This window comes from Orussus abietinus, unplaced genomic scaffold (genome assembly GCF_000612105.2).
Source record: "Orussus abietinus isolate OABI.00-Male unplaced genomic scaffold, Oabi_2.0 scaffold235, whole genome shotgun sequence".
Classification (NCBI taxonomy): domain Eukaryota; kingdom Metazoa; phylum Arthropoda; class Insecta; order Hymenoptera; family Orussidae; genus Orussus; species Orussus abietinus.
The window spans coordinates 45,893-66,866 of record NW_019394385.1 but is presented as its reverse complement, the minus strand read 5'-3'; the positions used below and the strand labels follow the sequence as shown (position 1 = coordinate 66,866).

Sequence of the window (20,974 nt, the reverse complement as noted above, 5' to 3'; positions counted from 1 at the left end):
TTCACGGTCCGCCATTGTCGCCCTTTGAGGGTTGCAGGTGCAGCCAAGAGGGTGCAGTTTTACGAGCGCACGTGATTTAAGACACCAGGGCGGGACAGTTTTCGACATTTCGGAGCTCTTTCGGCAACCCAGGTCGTCAAACTAGAAAAAGCCGTGATAACGTTTAACGGTTAAGTCGCGTTACTTAATCTTCAATCGATGCCACGTACGCGCGTAAATGGTTATCGATGTCTCTAAGCGGATGAAGTTTCGAAATGTTAGGGCAGTTTTATCGTACCCCTAAATGTACTTCTTATTATAAAGCACCGACCTATGTCACAACGACTGTATTACCCCACATAGGTAGAGACTACGAACAGGTGGCAGATGGAGCTGCCTTTTACAGCGTTGCATCCCGCGATCGTTTAGGAAATTACGCCTCACCGGGGAAATTGTTTTGATAGTTTTATGGGAAAATGTGGAGCCCGCGAGTGCGAAATTATATGCGAATATCGGCCTTAATGCATGCGCATGCATTTAAATTGTTCAAGATTAATACCTGGAGTAACGCGTGCACGGAGATTGCCGAGGTATTAAGTAATTTTTAATGTATACAGAATTAAGCTTCGCGTGTGCTTTTGTACGTTTTGCATATAATCATTCTTACGCACAATATAATAAGATAATTTCTCAATTCTCTTTTACTTTTTAATTTAATTGCCACGTGTTTTGTGTCTGCCTTGTTAAAAACATTTGTCAATTTTATAGATTTTTAGTATTCAAAGTTATGCCGCAGTTACAAATTTGATCTGACAATTTCAATTAGTACGCGATGTTAGTACATTTATGAACGAACTTCAAAGTTTGTGATACGTTGTCGGGCACTTTTGAAACAGGTTTGTATAATTATAATACCTGTACATTAAATACACAGTTGAGGGTATATTATAAATTTACTGTACCGTGTCCGAATAAAATTACCGAGATACGGTTCTTAAGTTTACTACAGCTTTTTTTTTTATTAACAGCGTGACAGAAGAGGTGAAAGAACTCATCTTGTTTCTCGGACTATTTTGACTGCAGTGTCTGATGTATGTCATGCAACTTCACGGAAGTGCCGTGTATCTTCGGAGCGACTGGTAACTATGAAAATAGCGGCAGATTCAAGGGAAAAGACCAATCGTACTGCATGCGTCATGAACTCTGACAGGCCGTTGGCTCTTTCTCCTGGATTCGCGGTTATTTTCGCCATTCCACTCGCGGGGGAAACACGCGACCCGCGTAAAATTTTCATAATTAACTTAATCTCAGACCCCATAAATATGAGATGGACTTTAAATACCCTTCTCTTCTAAAAATGTCCCACAAAAATACCCGAAGCGGCGTAATTCACGGATTTATGCGTTTAAAAAGTGCGCGACAAGAATGTTCATTAAACACGAGTGCTCACCCAACGTAACGATCTTCCAAACATTCCACCATGGTCGAAAAAAAATATTACGAGATACGTAAATTTTGCAAACATATTTTTCATCGTGAACTTCATCGATCTCTTTCGTTTGGCCCAACAAAAAAGCTCCTTGCCTTCGGCAGGAACGAATTACGTAAATTTTGCAAACATATTTTTCATCGTGAACTTCATCGATCTCTTTCGTTTGGCCCAACAAAAAAGCTCCTTGTCTTCGGCAGGAAAGAGTTGCCGCCAATAACGGAGGATCGCAGCCGATTAGCTCACGCATTTCTGCAACTCGGGCGCATTAATTGCCTGCGTCGGTGCAATTTAAAAATTGCGTACAACGGCGAAAGATGATTTCCACACTCCCGAGCACGCGACGCGACGCGTCGCGCCGCGCCGATTTCGGAGGCGCCTTTAACGCAATAAAATCCGCTTTGAGATCGAGGCCACGCCGCAAAGCGCAACCGAGCTCGATCTTAATATAATTAATGAGCTATGCGCATAATTGATTCCGACTTTATTTTTCATTTACAGCCTTGCGTACTCGGGGACGTCAGGCTGGCGTACAGAAAGCCGCCGCATGCGTAATACACGCATAACGCACCGAGGCCGCGTACGGCGATTCATAAAGTGCGCTCACTACCGCTGAGCCTTGCAGGGTGGGATATTAAACTCGTTAAATAAGCCTGTTTATAGACACCGCGTGGTCGTACACTAGATGGAAAATTTTTCAGTCCCGAGAACCTCGCGGTGCAACGCGAATGCTTTCGGATGGCAACGTACTCGCCGTTTATCGGACGCGCCTCGTCGACGGAAGTTTCATCGAGCGTTGATTAACTTGTATCATGTGCGAGGTAATCGCGCGATTCAACATGGTGTTCATAATATGAACGTGCCTTGACCTATGAGAATCTATTTAACATGGAAATTTTAACACTTAACGTTCACACTTTGGGACTTAGATTTAGTAATCTGCGTTTGCCCTTAGCTTAAAGAAGTGCAACGCTACAGCTTAAAGATGAAGTCTCGAGGATCGAGCAGATTGCAAAGTCACGCCGATGCCGCTTCTCGCTCGAAGGCCACTAAAGTACGTAAGAATATAATATGCATTAAGTAAGAAACTGTTCGGGCACAACTAGCGCGAAGACCTTGGATGGTACAATGCGAATCGGCTCCGTAGGGATGCTGGCATTGAACCGCTTCTTGCGAGTTGCACGTTTACAGTTATACCATTTCATCCTACTACAAATTGCGGCCTTCGGTCGCAATAAAAAATACTCTTGAATGCGCTCTAAGAGTATTAAGATCGTCGGATCTCTCAACGTCTCAAGCGATGCGATCCTATTTCGTTGTTCATCGGATCCTTTTAAGTTACATCTTTTTCCAGTACCATCTATGAATAAATTTGAAAGTATGTTTCATTGAATATAATGTTATTCGAGTATAACATTTTATCGGAATTTATTTAAACGTGCTTGTAAAGTTCTGAAGCACGAGTATTAAATATATCTACGAGTGTCCTACAAATTTAGTATACCGTATCGCAATGAAACCTCCAATAGTTACATGTTTCATGAATTTATTAGACTTCTTTCCAACGGAGCAACACGTTTTCATCCGTCCGCATAATTTTGAACTCCCTCGTTTATGCGCCATTTCAGTCAGTCATTATCACGAAGAAAGTAGGATTTTCATTCGGCCGGCGATTAGTGTCGGAACGACGCGAGTTTGCACTTATCGAGAGATTTGCAATTAGGGGGGTCCATCCATAAAGAAACGAGGCCGCAAAGGCTTTCGATGACTTTCGCGGATTAAATTGCTCTCGGACTTGGGTGACGTTAAGCGATACTCGGAATGTTAAACTTCGTAAATAAACCCCAGTGGACGCGGATTAATCGGCACCGATCGCTCTTCGGTTCGTGATAGGATATCACCAATCCCTGGATTCAGAGAGGCTCGCGCGGCAACGGGAAATCGCTCGGACTTCACTTAATCCACACGAGCGCGAATCCATTAAACATTATTCCGAAATTAGAACTCCGACCGTGTAACCCAACATTAATAATCTGCCGATAAAACCCGTAACGCGTCCACGTTCCAAACTCCGCATTAAAAATAAAAAAAAGAACGCCCACGAGCGACGATCAAAAGTATAAGAAATTAACTTCCCATATGAACACATTTACCAACACGTCACTCTTCGATCACCTCGAGACAGCCCCGGATACCGTCTCCCACGCGCCAGCTTTCTTCCACTTTATTTTGACAGGGAAATCAAAGGATTATAGGTACATTAAGGAAGTCGATGCAGATAAAGGCAAGTACTTAATGACCGCGCCACCGATACGGAACCACGTATATCCATACCACGTGCAGCAAATCCATCACCTTCATTTCCATGAGCACGTTCTCCCTTCTCTCCCCGGCCAGCCCACCTAACCGCTCGTAGGACGGAATAAAGAAGGCTTTGAAAAAATGCAAACACCTCCTTACCTACATATCGGGTTACCTGAAATATAAAAGAAAGATACGGTACCGATGGTTTCCGGGGTCGCGAGCCTCGCATCCTCGATAAGGGGAGGCACAATCGCGGAGGGGGTCGAAAAAAGCTTCACGGGCACGAAACCCGGTGGCCGCCAACTTGACCATTCGCTCGAATCCAGCATGGCCGCGATAAACCGGATCTCATGAGAGAGTGCCGTGGCCGGGAGCACCGGGAGCAAGGGGGCCAATGCCTAGTGTCGTTACTCGTTACGTTTCCCTTATACGTAACGCCGCGTGCCCTCGTGTCCGGGGGGGATCGCGATAAAGGTTCGTTTACACTTCTTCGTGCCGAGCCCGCGAGGGCAATGTTAGGGCCACCGCGACACTAGGATCCTGCGATTTCGCTAATGAGAGAAGAGAATCCCGATCGGGGAGAGCCCCAAGGTCCTCCCCTTTCCCTCTTTGTCGCTCCCTCGCAATCGCGCGAGTCGCGATATCCCACCGCGAATGATAAGCCCGATAAGGGTTCACAGGCGCGAGAAGACGCGGGGGAACCTTTTCCTTTTTGAGGGGGAGCAAGATTATCTCGAGGCGATGCGTGCCTCCGACGAGTTTCCTCCCCTCGCCCCCGAGGGGAGGGAAATAATAAGCCGTTGCACCGACGGGCGCGGGGATAAGAGCAAGTGGCGGGACGTCGCGATGATGGGTTTTACAAAAACAAAACGGTTCGTTTAAGCGGACAACTTTCTTGCAAGTTTAGGTAATAAGGACATCGCGCCGAGCGCTCTCGATGCACCTGCCCCCGATGCAAGCCGAATTCGGCATTGTCCGCCCCCGCTTCTGGGAACAAATCGGCCCCCCCCAGTGGGGATATCACTCCCCCAGGAGCAGCCGGAACAATCCCGGCACACACAATGCCGAACTCGTTGACGGAGTGCACGTAGGGCGTGGGCGCGGGAGTGCACTCGCGACAGCCGGGACGACACATGTAAAAATCGAATACGTATGCGTGCACGGGAGAGAACAAAGGCCGCCAGCTCGCCAGGGGGAGCGAGCGGTGTCCCGCCAGGACACAAGATAGCGGGAGGAGAAGGATGAGACTCGATTCTTTCCGATCCCTATCGCGGTGATACGATGACTTCGGCGCTCGAGCGGAATAATACAGTTCGTAGACCGTAATTAACATAAAACCCAAAGACGGACGTCCCCGTGACTCGCTGGTGCGCTCCCCGAGGGTGCGTCCTTTTATTTCGTACTCTCCGTCCGCGGCTTTAACTTTATTTACTCTCCCCTTTTATTTCGTCCCCTTCGTTCTCGTTTTTAATTTTATTTACTCTCCCCGAGCAAGTGCGCGCGGTTTCCACGTCAGGGCATTCCTTGGGACCGCGACTCGGCTTACGGCCAACGTCTGCAGATTTTTCATTCCCGAGTCTTCGATCGCGCGTACATACGCTCGGCCGTGCAAAGTGCGTGCATTCGGCATTCCTTGCGAAATCCGAGTGACCCCCGAGTATTATTGCCTTCGTCGACGAAACCGAGGCGATACGTGACGACGTTTCCAAACCGACCCGCGGCGCTGCTCGAGTCGAAATGTTTCGTCTGTACCGGGTCCTGAGTTCTCGATACTAGATAATTTTCCGATTGCACGTTTTTTGGAAGGACAAACAAAGATATTAAGTACCGAGGCAGGAGGAATTAACATCGACTTTAACCGATCCGATTCGTCCACCCTATAGGACTCTTATCAACCGTTCCAGCTATTCCCAAAATTTTGTATCCTACTTAGAAACCCTGCTTCTAGGCTTTAACCGTGTTCACAGTTAATACAAAGAACGGTCATGTCTCTAGAACCGAGGTCCTATTTTAGACCTTAAAATGGCAGTTATCTCCATTTTTTCTACTTGCAGGCCTAAAGTAGAAATTAATTCATGTTAAATGTGGCAAGATCGAAACTAGGATTTTAATGATGAAATAGGACCGAAAGAAATCTTACTTAAGTGGCGCAGGTCCAAAGCAGTTTTAGAATTCAGCTCGGGTCGTTTCTGGATTAAGTCGCTCAATGGCCTGCTATCGACGCCCAATTAAATCCCAATTAAAACCTAATTAAATCCCAATTAAATCGATATGCTTTCGTAGCCACGACCGTCCTTTTTTCCGCGAATAGAAAGACCTCCCTCGTTACCATTCAGCCCCTGGTCCCGGTGCTCGGAACGGCAGTCGTGGGTACCCCGTCGAGGTGCTCCGCGAATCCTTTTAAGCATTCCGCGGTTGCCGACCTACGTGACGATGCGCCTTGGGTACCGTGGGTACGATCTCTTTGGAATTGGTACACATGCCCGTGCCGCCGAGGAGGGAAATCAAGTTCAATGGCGATTCGCCTGGGAATGGACGTTTCCCGGGTCGGACGAGTCGACGTCCCGACGGCACGTTTTCTCCTATTCATGATTACGGCCAGTAAACTATCCAGAATTTGACACGACTTCTCACATTGTGCACCGTTAAAAAAAGTGTCCGTAAATTTCTTGCATTTCTCATATACCCCACAAATTTTTCCGTGGCTATTATATAGATTAGTATGCAACATTTCTAGGCATACTCGCGAGTTTCGAATTCTACATTTCACCCGGAACCTTTAAACCAGCTTGTGAATATTATACAGCCTTTAAATTCAATGAACCTTTTTGTTTCTTTTATAGAGTGGAATATAAAAATGAAGTAGATAGCGGAGAACACGATGCAAGTTACACGCGTTACCTTCGTGAAAATTATCACAAATTTGAAATTATATCCGAAATTTACCCATTGTATGGGTTTTAAAGTCTGAGGAAAATAATTTCCTTTCGCGATTCACCTCTTTTGAGTACCCGAGTTATCACTTCACGGGAAAGCGGCGGCTGTTCTTCGGGGGTGGATTTTCACCCGAGCGACGAAGAAACACGGGACGGAGAAGGCACGTGCTTGATATATTTTGACCCGCTTTACAAATTGCAGAGTCCCGTCAAAATCGACGACGTACGCGAGTTGGTTTCCTTCTGACGAGCCAACCTGCCTCGCGCGACCGCTTTCACGTCGCGAGTCTCTTCTGCCAAGACGCGACGCGCATGCCGTCAAGGATACGCGCCCACGAAGTCGCTGAAACGACGAGACACGCAATGCGTACCGAGAGTCGCGAGTAATGGTTCCGCTTACGGGGTGAGAACGAAAGGGGAACCCCAAAGTGCACGAGGGATGCTCGTTCCCATAAGTTCGTCCGATTTAAATCTTAAAAAAATATATATATATCATTTTTCTCAAGGGAGGAATCGAAGAACTGCCCGAGCCTTAAGGCGAACTCACGAACGAAGAATATATTAGTACTTAAGATTGTTAAATTTTACAACTTTCGATGCATTTTTTCAATCTAAAAGAACGGCACGAATTTATGGGACAACCCAATAAATGCATGTATACGGATGGGTGGAGTCGACACGAACGAATCTACCGTCCACTGCCCAACCGATTCAACAAAAACGAAGTACCCTCGGTCGAAATGCGAATTCACTTATCAAAACGAGGTACCGCTGTCCGCGAGGCCGCCAATTTATCGCGGGTCGCATTTCCCTTTTTTATCAACAGAAAAAATGGTTCCATTAAATTTTGCGGCAGTCGGCATTTATTCCAATTAATTATTTCATCCAATAACATTCCACGTTTGGCTGTATATACGTCCACGTGGTGTTAAATCTCTTCGTTTATAATCGTTAACCCCAATTCCCGTGCACTTGCCACGACTGAGACGAGTTCCGATGGCCCAAAAAACTCGTTCCGAATATATAAATAATATCGATATGTATGTATTACTCGACCGGAAGTCCCTAGTGATAAGCACCGTTGCTACATTTTCCGATATCTCTCGGAGTCTCCGCGTGAAATATCATCATCCGAGGCGCCTGCTCGGCCGGAGAAAGGCGCCGCTCGCGATAACGATATATTAATATTACCAGCGCGGCGGCGAGATATTAATAAGTGGAGAAGTAGCGGTAAAAAACGATAACTAGCCAGGGGGAACATGTAGGTGTGACGTGGGTCGACGGTGTATACGGTGTTTCCCTGTGAACGGTGGCACAGAGGTATGCAGAGCAGTGTTTCCATTTCGTAGGATGGAAGTAAGTAGTGCAACACGAAATGCACCGGAGAACCCTTTTATCAAGACGGTACAATGTAGTCCCACGCACCCTTCCGTTGCCTAGAGTGACATGTTATCGAATTGTGCAAGATACACCGTTAAAACAAAATTATGTACCGAGATATCTCAATCAAATACGGTATACTAAATTTACAACGCACTCTTAGTTGTACTTAACATACATGCTCTATAATTTTACAAGCCAGTTTAAAGGATTCCCACAGAATGTCTAAAAATTCCACATCTGTACGCTTACATACATCGCAGGATAATTCTCAAGTGTAATATTAAATTAACAAATTTGGTATAATTTTATATACTAAGAAAGTATGATTTATGAACAAAAGCTTTCAACGGTTAATACGGAACAGAATTTCCTTTCATAGGACGGAGGTACGTGGTGCAACGAGTAATGCACCGGCGAGCGCTTTTCCCGTGACGGTGCAGGGTGGTTTTATGCATCTCTCTGTCATCCGAATTGACACGTTATCGCGCCTGAGAGCGCCCGTTGCATCCGAATGATGGCTAATCACGAGCGAGTAAACGTTTGATTTACAAAGCCGGCGAACCCGAGAATGGATCCCGCCGGTGAATCCGGGTGAGAAAGTGAAATTTCCATGAAGGATGTACGAAAGAACCGGTTCCCTCGACAAAGGCGGAATGCACCTAGCGGTAATACGTTGTTGGGGGGGGGGAGCGTTTTCTCCAAAAATTTCATGCATTTACGCAAAGTTCGAGACCGAGACGCCCATTACGCGCGAGTACCTTCCTCGCATGTACGATCGGCGACAAGGTGCAACGTGATGTCCGGTTTCGAAACGGGTCACCCAGGAGCCGACTGATCTCCATTCGTCTCTTCCCGTTCATCGTATTGTTTCTCTTCACCCAATTCAGGTGGTTACGCGTCCGCCGTAAACCCCTCGTCTTCGCATAATTACGGGTCTTAAATCCCCACCATCCGCCAAACGCGTTTTCGGGGACACAAATTAAACCAAAAAATACGGCTGTGTGAACCTGAAACCCAGTTTGAGGCACAAGCAAAGTTAACAGGCTTATTGGAATGTTTCTGTGATGTAGACGTTTGTGCCTTTTTTTTTTACAAAAACCAGAGCTCTTAAAAAAATAAACAAATTCGGAAAATTACAATTTTAACGTTTTCGAGGTTTTGGGAGGCTCTGAATTTTGGTAACATCGGAAAACCCATTAGTGTACAAAAATCCAAATTTCCACGACTTCGGAATTTGTTTATCTTTTTGATCAGCTCTGGTTTTTGTAAAAAAAAAAAGAAAAATGCCACAAACAAAACAACATGACACAAACGTCTACATCACAGAAACATTCCAATAATCCTGTTAATTTTGATTGTGCCTCAAATTGGATTCCAGGTTCACACGGCCAAAACATACTGAGCAATTAAGACGTAAAAACAAAAAGAAAAAAAAAATGCTGAAGTTACTCGCTCGTTTATACCGCGGAAGTACCTAAACCTATTTGAAGCGTATATTCCCCGACGCCGAGAGGATTAGGGAAATTAAGGCGCGCATGTTACCCCGATATCGCGTTTTACACCGACTTTCTCCATATCGAGGATAAAGTACCTCCCCGTCCTAATCAAACTAATACCCATCGATATTAACGTAGATTTCTAATCTAACGCACGAAAGCGCGCGCCTTCGAGGATCGCGTAGAATTAAAGGATTTAACGTAAATTCAGACATAGATACCGCGAGGAAACCGAGATACCAAATCGGAAGATCCTCGGTAAAATGACTTTACACGGACCCTTGAGTAAGACACACAAATTTATGCATTACTTAATACCTATCGAGATTCTCGATTCTCGGCTTTACCGATTCTATCGTTTCGATTCCCTACCGATCAACGAAGTGCAGTCCAATGCGGCGGAATCTCCTTTCTCGAATTTTTTATATCATCGATTCGAAATGTCCTAATGCTCTTTTTATATTAAAAATGTTCACGTCACGTGGAAACAATGAAAACTCAAGTGTTTCACGTTATTCCTAATTCACGGTCGTGTCGTTTGAACGAGACGTTCTCGCTACTTGGCCTACCTACTTGGAATTTCGACGACTCGTTGGTGCAGGACGCGTGCAGCGCGTACTCCGAAGTGCAACTATAGAGTCCTCAGAGGGCTCGACGATTTTCGGGCGTGCACACCCTCCGATGCCCTCTCGCGTGCACGCATGCGCCCGCGCGCCCGAGTTCCCGCAAGCAGTCGCGCGTCCACCCGCGCGCGCGCACGAATGGCCGAAAGACGCACCCGGGCCTCTCTACGGTACATCCGGCAAGGCGCCTGTTTTTTGCGCCCGACGCGGTGCATCCTTGAGTTCTGCACTTGCCTCGAACGGTGCAGCGAGTGGAAGACTGGAAGACCGCGAAGGGCTTCCGTTCCTCGAATACGGGGACCCTCGGCAGTCCTCGTCGTTCGAAGATATTCTTTATCCGTAGATATATAAAAGATGCATTTACACGTACACATGAGTAAATATTTATGCACGTATGCGTACACATTGGACGATCATCCGCGGCTCGTGCATCTCCAGGGACGCGTTAAGAGGCGTGTCGAGTACACGTTCGGCGCATGGAGGACCATTTTCCACGAGTCCTCAAATGCATTTTACATGCGGCAGGGCGCGGAATACAAGATGTCGATTTTTTATGCATTTCAATGGCACTTTCATGAATCATCCCCAAGATCGAGCCCTCGGGATGGTTTTCGAGAAAGAGATTCGCGTTCGAATGTTAATCGAGCGCATTCGTCTCTTCCGGCAAACCATGGTAACCATTGGAAGGATCTCATCCGAAGGACGAGTATTTTGTGATTTATTCTAATCGCAGAACCGAGAGGCTATAAACCGATCATGGGTTCTCTAGCGAGGTTATAAAGATAAGATAAAGTTACGAGTAAGTCGAAGATAAAGTAAAATAATAATTGAATAAAGTGAAGCGTGAGCAGGGGAGAAAGTGGGATAAATAGAAATAAATGATAGCGAGTCGATGGAAACGAACCGCTGGCCTTTAACGTGTCAATTATCAAATTTGCGGCTAAGTACCCGAATCCTCGTGGACGGCCCCTGAACATAAAGTAGCATCAAGCTATGCTAAATTTGAAGTAACTCGGTGCCATATGGCACCGTCACGCGGCAAGCGACGCGCTATGTCAGCTCTCTCCTCCTTGATGAAGAAAACTGACAAATATTCATCGCTCGAGCCGCTCGAGCCCCTCGAGCCTCGCTTACGCCAGAAGCGACGGATTGCTAATCCAAGTTTCTGGCCCATCAAGACCCAGTCGTCGAGACGAGAGCCGCAGATGCTGTCGGATCTCTCTCAGCTACTCGCGCCGATCTTTCGCGCCTTGGAGGACCGGAAATTGATACGCACCCCCACTTTTAAACGAATCGACTCTTAATTACAGCCCATGCCTTACCATTGAAAGGAAATTTTTAATACAATGTAAATTTAGCGCGACGATGCGAAAACGACGTGGATACAAAGATGGGAACGCACCTCGTAAATGTGCAACTCTACGAATAAAAAAGAATGTATCTAATATTTTGACCCCCTTTATAATGCATATAAATTTCGTTGCCATTGGCAAGGGACAAATCCGAGTGGTTTCCTTCGCATCGGTTATTCAGGATGCGAAATCCCATTGAAGTGAGGGTTATCTTACATCTTTGCCTCTTTTGGCCGATGCGTATCGATAGGCTTATCAACCCTTTACCTCGCGACTGCACCCCATGGGGGGTTTTGTGCACCGCCAAGTCGAGAAGTGCCATGTTAGCTTTATCCCTGGAGCAAACGATCCCGCGCGTTAATTTCGATCTAATCGAAGACCCGGCATCTTTCCTCTATACCCGGTATCGATCGAATGGGTAATTGGACTCGGATTTCTTTTCGAAGTTACTTGCGCAACCTGGCAGAAACTCCCGTTAACGAGGTAGCCGCAATGATTGCAAGTCGTGAGAATAAAACAAAAGAGAGTGAAAAAGTCTCTCACGAAGTTTAAGAGAAAATCTCAACGAGGAGCTCCCACTTTCGTTATCGGTTGCTCAGGATTTTTCTGGATCCTTTAACCCTTTCTTTACCTTGGACGAGATATTTCGCGACCCAATACTGGCAGATTAACGCTTTTGACGAGATATCTCGCGACTCAGTAGCAGCCGATCAACGCTTTTGACGAGATATCTCGTGACCCGGTAGTAGCCGATCAACGCTTTTGACGAGATATCTCGCGATCTGGTAGTAGCTGTATTTATTTCTTCCTTTTAGCTATACGAATAGAATTAGTTATAAAATATATTCATCTAGAATGTCAAAATATTGGTGCTAGAAAGCTAGATTATCGTCAAAAGCGTTAATCCGCTACTACCGGATCGCGAGATATCTCGTCAAAAGCGTTAATCGGACAGTATTGGGTCGCGAGATATCTCGTCCAAGGTAACGAAAGGGTTAAGCAGAAATTCAGGTAAAACCGACGACAAGTGGGAGTCAAAAAAGTCTGAATGACGGTCCTGCATTGTTTAATTATTGACATTATCAAAATTTCGCGCATAGATTTTGTCGTACCACTCTCTTTCCATTCGAGTGTACTCAGTGAATCTCGTCACGAAATATTTCGAGCTGTACGGAATAGCAAATTTCCTGTGAACCGTGTAGGAATACCCAGATCCAAAAAGATTCAGAAGAAAAAAAAAGAGAGAAGAGAAGTTACTTCGCGAAACGTTCCAACTTACGGCTAAGTGGAATTTAAATGATAAAAGTAAGTTGGCCCAAGCAAGGTGCGACGAGTTTCAAGAAGAGATCCCTCGTTTCGTCGTCATTGTTGCACCGCTACAAAGCGTTTCCATTGAATTAAGTAGGGAAATTGTGGATAAATGAGGAGACTAAAAATGAGGTCTAGGAACATTTATGGTCCAATAACACGCCCGATCGTCCCTTCCTAGCCACAAATTATTGAACCCCTGTCCAAGAATAAATCAAATTAACCCTTTCGTTACCTTGGACGAGATATCTCGCGACCCAGTACTGGCCGATTAACCCTTTCGTTACCTTGGACGAGATATCTCGCGACCCAATACTAGCCGATTAACGCTTTTGACGAGATATCTCGCGACCCGATACTGGCCGATCAACGCTTTTGACGAGATATCTCGCGGCCCGATACTGGCCGATTAACGCTTTTGACGAGATATCTCGCGACCCGATACTGGCCGGCCGATCAACGCTTTTGACGAGATATCTCGCGACCCGATAGTAGCCGATCAACGCTTTTGACGAGATATCTCGTGATCCGGTAGTAGCGGATTAACTCTTTTGACGATAATCTAGCTTTCTAGCACCAATATTTTGACATTCTAAATGAATATATTTTATAACTAATTCTATTCGTATAGCTAAAAGGAAGAAATAAATACAGCTACTACCGGATCGCGAGATATCTCGTCAAAAGCGTTGATCGGCTACTACCGGGTCTCGAGATATCTCGTCAAAAGCGTTGATCGGCCAGTATCGAGTCGCGAGATATCTCGTCAAAAGCGTTAATCGGCCAGTATTGGGTCGCGAGATATCTCGTCCAAGGTAACGAAAGGGTTAATCGGCCAGTACTGGGTCGCGAGATATCTCGTCCAAGGTAACGAAAGGGTTAATACGTACTCCAATTCAACACATAATTCCTTGTACCGCAAACAGTTCAAACCTTACAACACTACGAAAATATCCACCAGATTATAATTACCCGTAAAACCGATGCTTAGATCTTACGTAAACGTTTAGGAGGCACTTAACTGGCCCTTCGATCATTAACTCGAATATCAATTTTTGTCAAACCATTCCCTGCTCGAGCTCGTTATCCCGTCTGATTAATACCGGCGCCTCTTCCCTGACAAGCCGCGAATAATCGTACGGATAATTAGGATCACGTCGTCGAATGAAGTTAAATACGCCGATCGATAAGAGGCCAGTCGTTAACCCGTTAAGTGCCTAGCTATAAAAGATAAAGGAGATACGAGGGCGTCTCCTTCCTTCGACGCGAAGGCGAGTTTTTAATGCTCATCGCGGCGATGTCATCGGCGTCGGATTTAAGGACCGATAAGAGCGATATCCTTCCCTCATTTCGCGCTGCCGATTCGATTGTCGAGGTCGAGTAAAAGTAAGCCCCCTCCCCCCGAGGACCCATCAATGGAATACCGACGACGCGTACCGCGTATCGCGTGCGAGAGGCGCGACTTATCGTCCTTCCGATCTTCGTATCGGAGAGGAACGAGTACCTTACGGGCGCGAGTCGCATTCACACCCGGCCGATTTACGTCGGTGTTTTCGGCTGTTTACGATATTTATATCGAGCCCATCGACCCTGTCGGATAAGACGGAGCATGCCTCCCGCGCTATTCACGAACGTGTCTTATTACCGAAGTAGAATGTTCGACCCTCGACGAATGATCGACCTCTACGAGAAAGTAATATACCAAAGAGGGCTGTAAAAGATAGGCACTCGTGGATAGAGAACAAGGTTTAAACAAGTTGATAGTGGAGCCGTTATGATCCCGTTATTATAAAAATAAACCGGTAATTTAATCAGGCGCCAGGTCATTAAATTGTTGGTATTCAAAAAGGAACAAGTGCGTCCCTCTTTTCGCGCACCCTCTCAATTGCATTCCGCGCGTGACTTCTTTTTTCTACGACGAATACGTAGCGATACGCCGTAGAGATAATTGCTGAATTGACTTATCACCCAGAATGAGTAAAAAAGGAATCAATTAAAACGAGTGCATCTCAATGAACTGCAACGATGCGCCGTCGTGACATAAGGGGCATGGGCCAATTTTTTATCGCCCTCATATCGCCTCGTTCGGATTTTATTAGGGGCTATGAAATTAATCGTTTCCCCTCCGCGCCATTCATTTATTTGTTAAACTCGAATTAAACTAAGCCACTTGATAGCCGATCGATCGGCGACAACGCGCCACAGGATACCGTTACACCGGATGTAATGGTCAACGTGGACCGCTTTATACCGCATCCATTCAAACGTAATCGATTTTCCTTCATTTTCCGACTCATCGACCTCCTCGTTTAATTTGAATTAGATCAAATCGTTTGAAATCGACTATTGTAATGCAACAACCATTATGACGCTCGCCCTAGCGATTTATCATTCACGAAAAAATGGCAATTTCCCGTGGGTCTCGTTACACCAAACTAACCCAAAGTTTGCTTCAAAGCAGCCACAAAATTTCTCATTGCACCGTTAAAATCTCTACCAAAACAACATAGGTCACAGTCTCCCAATTTCTAAACCAACTACGTAATGCAGTTCCTATTAACATAAGAATTTTTGCAATTTTATAAACCCCGATTATCATATACATCCATTCTACGTTACGAAACCTTCGCCGGTTCGCGTAATCCCGAAGTGGCAATTTTGAAGCGCTATCAGCTGACGCGGTCGGATTTAAGACAAACACGATATCGAGAAAAACTGCCGATTCGTCCAAGCGAAGCAGTTAACCGACCATAGTCGCGAGTCGCGGATTGCAAATTGCAAGTTGCACGCAATACCGCGCCACGATTGGTTACGCGTCGCGCTAAATAAATGCATTTGCAGTCGGCCATTCCGCGATGCATCTCGTAAAAAAGACGATAGCGTCGGTAATGTTTAGGCGCGCAATGTCGGCAGGATATCTCTAAATCTGCTATCAGGGCGGTCTTTAGCTTTGCCGGGGCCCCGAGGCCGCCGACTCCGATTTGAGCGCTCAGCTGCGTATACACGAACGGTCTCTCCCTTTTTTATTTTCCCCCTTTCCACGTGAACCAGAGGCCACGAGTCTGCGAATTTACGAGTGCAAATTTATTATTATCCGTGACTCCCGGAGATATCCCGGGCCTGGGCCTTACGGGCCCCTCGGGATACTCCGGAACCCGTCATCATGCATATCGGGAGATTAGGGTCGGATGCAGGGCCTCGGCTCAAACTTCGCGATTAAGTCGGGATCTCGCTTCGAATTCCCGTAGGGGCTCTTCCGTGTCTATTAATAACGCACGGTCGGATAAGCCAAATTGAATCCCGAAGTCTCAAACGACCAACGGCAGTCTGACGGATGCGTCAAGGAAGCTGGCTGAATTATGGATTAGCTTTTTACCGATACCACCCGGTGCGGTGACCTATCACTTTTATACAGATTATACGTGAACTGGGAACATATGGATATAACGAATAAAAGTAGAAAAATCGGTGGTAAATAATTTATGAACGAATTTCATCGCGATTTGACAAACTGAGGGAATTTGGGGTAAATTCTCGATTTTATCTAAATATCTGCATTCTGTGTGGTAATGACAATCTCGGGGGAATTTCTCAAACGAGTATTGCGAAAAATCGATGTCCTGACGATTTTACCACCTAAACGAGCCTGACCAAGTAGCAGTAAATTCCTTTTCACCGCCAAAAGCTGTTCGCCATTCGCGTCGTTACCCCAGGGATAATGTTCTTCTCATCGTTGCAAGTAACGTTAACAACCCTTCCTCCCTGGTGTAAGCAGTGCACCGTCGTTTCGCTTTACCACTCGCCGACGTTAAACGCAAATATTGCTATCCCTAACGTGCTGCCAATGAACTCTTAACTGGCCTTCGCGGTACTCCGACGTCTCGTTGAAAAAGACGAGCCCCGATGTTCCCTTTAACATCCTGGTCCGTCAGACCATCGAATTAAATCCTTACAAGTGCACCGCGCACTTTATACGGTTTTACAAATTAGTTCCCGGCACGAGTCAATTTTATCATTAGTCCGGCCACCTCGATTGAAGAAAAACTCACAAATTGTCGGAATTTCATCGGGCCCACAGTGTTACATTTCCCGACGAAGTTTTATCATCCGACCTGCGGATAGTACGACTAAATATTATCATTAAAATTGTTATTACTTTCCGGAACAATTTTCAAGACACTTTTCGACTGGATAAAATGTTGCTAACAGTAGGATCCTGTTACCTCTCAACCTGATTTTCTCTAACAGAATGGGGCATCTCGGGTCGCATCGCGTAAATCGGTAAAAGCGCTTTCCTGGGCGCTTAGGAACTGATTCTCATGGCTACTGGCCAATTTATGCTCTCTAGTTACTCGCGATTGTCTTGCCACAATGTGATTTCCCGGGGCATACAATTGCACGTCGATTCATTATAAAGGCCGGATCTATCCTTCATACAGACGCGACATACAGATGCCAGTCATGATCGAGCACCATTTGAGTAACATCATCGGTAAAAATGGAAAAAAAAAAGTGTTAAAAAGATCATAGACTATTAATGCCTGCCTTGCGGACACACATTTGTGGTATCTTACCACTCCTTCCTTTCCCAACATTTTCACGTATCGATTGTCGATCAATTTGGCAGCGCTATATTTTAACAACATTTTAGCATTTATTTTCCTCGTAATCGTATATAACATGTATATATTAGGGTGGTTCAAACGTTTTTTTCGTCCTTCTTTTTTAATTTTAGTAATAAAAAAAAATCATCTCTTGGGATATTCAGTACGGTACTAAAAAAAGAATGAAAATGCAGTCCCGCCCACAAAGAAAGGGGACTTTGGAAAAAAAGTGCCAAAGTTTTGTTGTACCGCGTGGGCCCTTGTCCTTGAAGTATGCGAAGATCTGTCTTACAAGGAACTCGCATTCCAGGGACTTGATTCACCGAATAATAGTTTGCAGATACCGAATGTGTGATTCAAGGCTGAAAGCCGTCACTTTCGTTATCTCCATGAAGTACGAGCGGCTAATGATCGCGATTTCTAATTTTTTCCCAGATTACGCCAGCGAGACGTGATTTCAAGTTATCAGCACATGCGACAAAAGGAACACGACCAACCTCGGCACAAGAGTCATTATTCTCGAGTCGACAAACTTCTCACGTAGAACGAAACTCGCCGATTTATTTTCCCGCAATACGCAATGTACCATTTTTCGGAATACCTTAAGAAATGACTCAAGGATGCACGAGTAAATCAAATTGAAGCGAATCTGACATTAATAGCGACGTCAATAGACGAAAAACGACGAAACCACGCACAGTAGTAAGCAAGTTTCCTCTGAAGCGTGAAATGTCATTAGCACCGTGAAATAACGATTTTCTGCATGACGGCACACGTGTTAACATATTGGCTAATGTTGAATACGAAGTAGAGTATATCACCTCATTGTAAAACGCCAAAAGTTGTCGCACGGGTAATTATTCAATCGAGATAAGAATCAATCATCAGAGATCATTCTATAAATGCATATCGGCCTTAGAATTGAACATTTTTATTAATTCACGTCACGCACTTCACATAACCCGTTCCTTGTTCTGTTAACCTTGTAAACAACTAAAATGCCGTGTGCATTGCAACCACTAAGTATATCCCGGTTAGGGCAAAAATGGGTTAAAGTGCGTCGTAACGACCGGTTAGAAGTTCGCAAACGAGGCGAGCTTCGACGAAAAAATGATTTTTGCATCTTCCACGACTTTAAGACCGGAGTAGTAAAAAATTAAGCGGCAGTAGCTTCACCTCTTAAAACCCATTTACCGCGTTAAAAAAACGGGATTTTACGTACACCCGACCTGCCCTAATACCAGGGGAGGTTCGTTAAAATCGCATTTTTAGCGTTAGAAGACATGCATCATCGGCAACATAAATCTTCGGTCGACCGTATAACGACATTTTTCTTGAATCGGCCGAGGTCCTAGGTGTAACATTCTCGTGCAATCAAAGAGCACAAGTAAACGCGCTATAATGGAGAATCCATTTTCGGAATTACAGGCGCTTATACGAGGGGTTTGAACGTAGGAGGCTATTAACCCCGAAATAACCAAACCGCGGAATAGGCGATGGTCGTCTGTGACCCTGAACCAGAACCAACCGAACCTTTGCAAGAAATCCTTGGACCGAAAATTTGAGAGCTAACTAAGAGAAATGTCGTTTCAAACCATACTACAAATTATTAAATAAAAAGAGACAATATAAATCTAAATAACCGAAATGGTACCATTTCGTCCAATTTATCAAGTATCCACCGGAATTAAATGTAATTTACTTGATCGCAATAAAAAATGTAAAGTTAACACGGTAAGCCCTTTTTAAAACGAAGCATTATTGGTGGGATAGGTTTATTCATTAAATCAAGTATCACTGTATTATATGGTTTAAATTAGAATTCTATCTCGCCCCGTTTTTATGGAAGTACTCACTTACGGAACAACCCATGGACAGAGGGAGAGAGAAAAAAAATGAAAACATTTCCCTCCGTATGAGCGGCAATGGGCCAAAGGAGTGTCCGATACGATCTTCCAGAACTTATGTTTGAATTCCTAAATCATTTCCCCCAGACGTTAATTCCCAAACCTGGCAACAATTCGTTCATTCATAAATTCGAATGCATCCTCGCCCACCCGCGTTCCATGAAAAGTGCAGTTAACCAGCGACGCGCTCTTTCGGAATACAGTTGAATACGGAATGATATACCTATATATAGAGTCGTTAAGTCACCGTTTCCGAAACTCATAAATTCGGACTTTGTGAGGCGTCTCTGTTTCCAACGAGCCTTCCGTATGAGCATCGTAAGCAGGTCCGGCGACTTAGGCGTTTCCGAGGTACGAAGATTTACAGACCCTAATGCCAACCTAACCTCACCCGAAGATCCTCGACTCGAGCATCCGAATAATTTCCGAGCTTTCCACTCGCATAAACCCAATTAACCGATCACGTTTCGATAGAGCAATAGTGATTATTTAAACTCGATTCCGAAGACACCGAAACCCTCGTCGAAGGACAGAAATTTCGTCTTAAAACGCAACGCGCTTTCGAAAGACCTTCCCGGGTTCTGGCCCGAGGAAACCGGCACGACGCCAAGAATATCGGTGTCGCATCCCGCGCGCCTACGTCGGTCGTCGATCTCTCGGTGAATTACAAACCAGATGCATAGATAGTGGAGAAAGACGTGACCACTCACCGAAGAAGTCTTCCCAGCTGACGGAGCCGTCGGAGTCGACGGGGCTGGTCCCGGCGGCCTCGGCGTCCGCCTCGCTGCCCATTGCGCCGGCCTTCTGCCCGAGCGTGTCCTCTCACGCGGCGTCCTCCGCGGCGGCTTCCGCGTGCTCTGGATTCACCCTGCGCCCCGCGAGCATCGCCGCCGCCGGCCGGATCCCTCGCGAGGAACGACCGGATCGAGAACCACCGTAGCCGCGACGGAACGTGGGGACGTGCCCCGGAAAAGCGAAAATCGCGAAATTTCGCGTTGATCGCAAAGACACGGGAGAAAGGGAGGAAGAGAGAGATGGCAATCGAGGCGGCGCGTGGCTGCGCGATCCCGACGCTACCCGGCACCCCTCGCGCCGTGAGGTCGCGAGACCGACTGAGGCCGCCGGCCGCCGCGCGGCGAGCTTCTCTCCGCGCGCCGTGCTCCCTCGAAACTCGGGCGCGCGGGGTCCGAGAGCCCTGACCGGACCGCTCCGACCCCTGAAACCTTCTGCGAGCGCGCGCGTGCGCGCTCACCCAACGGTACCCCCTGCGAACCGATTCGCGTCGACACTCCCGCCGGATTAATCGTTTCCTCGAATCCCCTCGCTCTTTTGTTCTCGACATATGGCCCGCGAAGCGTCCAAAGACTAGACGAAAAATCGACGTGACCGATCGTCGCGTTCGAGGTTCCAGGTTAAAAAGAATTATTGGATATTATTAGTCATTTTTATTATTCTTAATCGTTCACAAAATTCCATTACCTGTTCGGGACTACAGTGTTAATTTTAATTTTTATTTGCATCGTTCTTTTTTAACTTTAAAGGTGAATAATTGTTTGAAAAACCAACGCTGGGAAAATGTTTATACAAATTGTA

General features: G+C 45.9%; 1 protein-coding gene across 1 annotated transcript in view; it reads right to left on the bottom strand.

The window, feature by feature from the left end:
• Nucleotides 1-20,480, bottom strand: part of LOC105697841 — a 61,289-nt gene extending 40,809 nt beyond the window's left edge. The window contains exon 1 of the mRNA XM_012421535.1: nt 20,092-20,480. Coding sequence (XP_012276958.1) covers nt 20,092-20,173 — 82 coding nt within the window. The 5' untranslated portion in view covers nt 20,174-20,480. The remainder of the gene's footprint in view (nt 1-20,091) is intronic.
• Between the last annotated feature and the right edge of the window lie 494 nt (nt 20,481-20,974).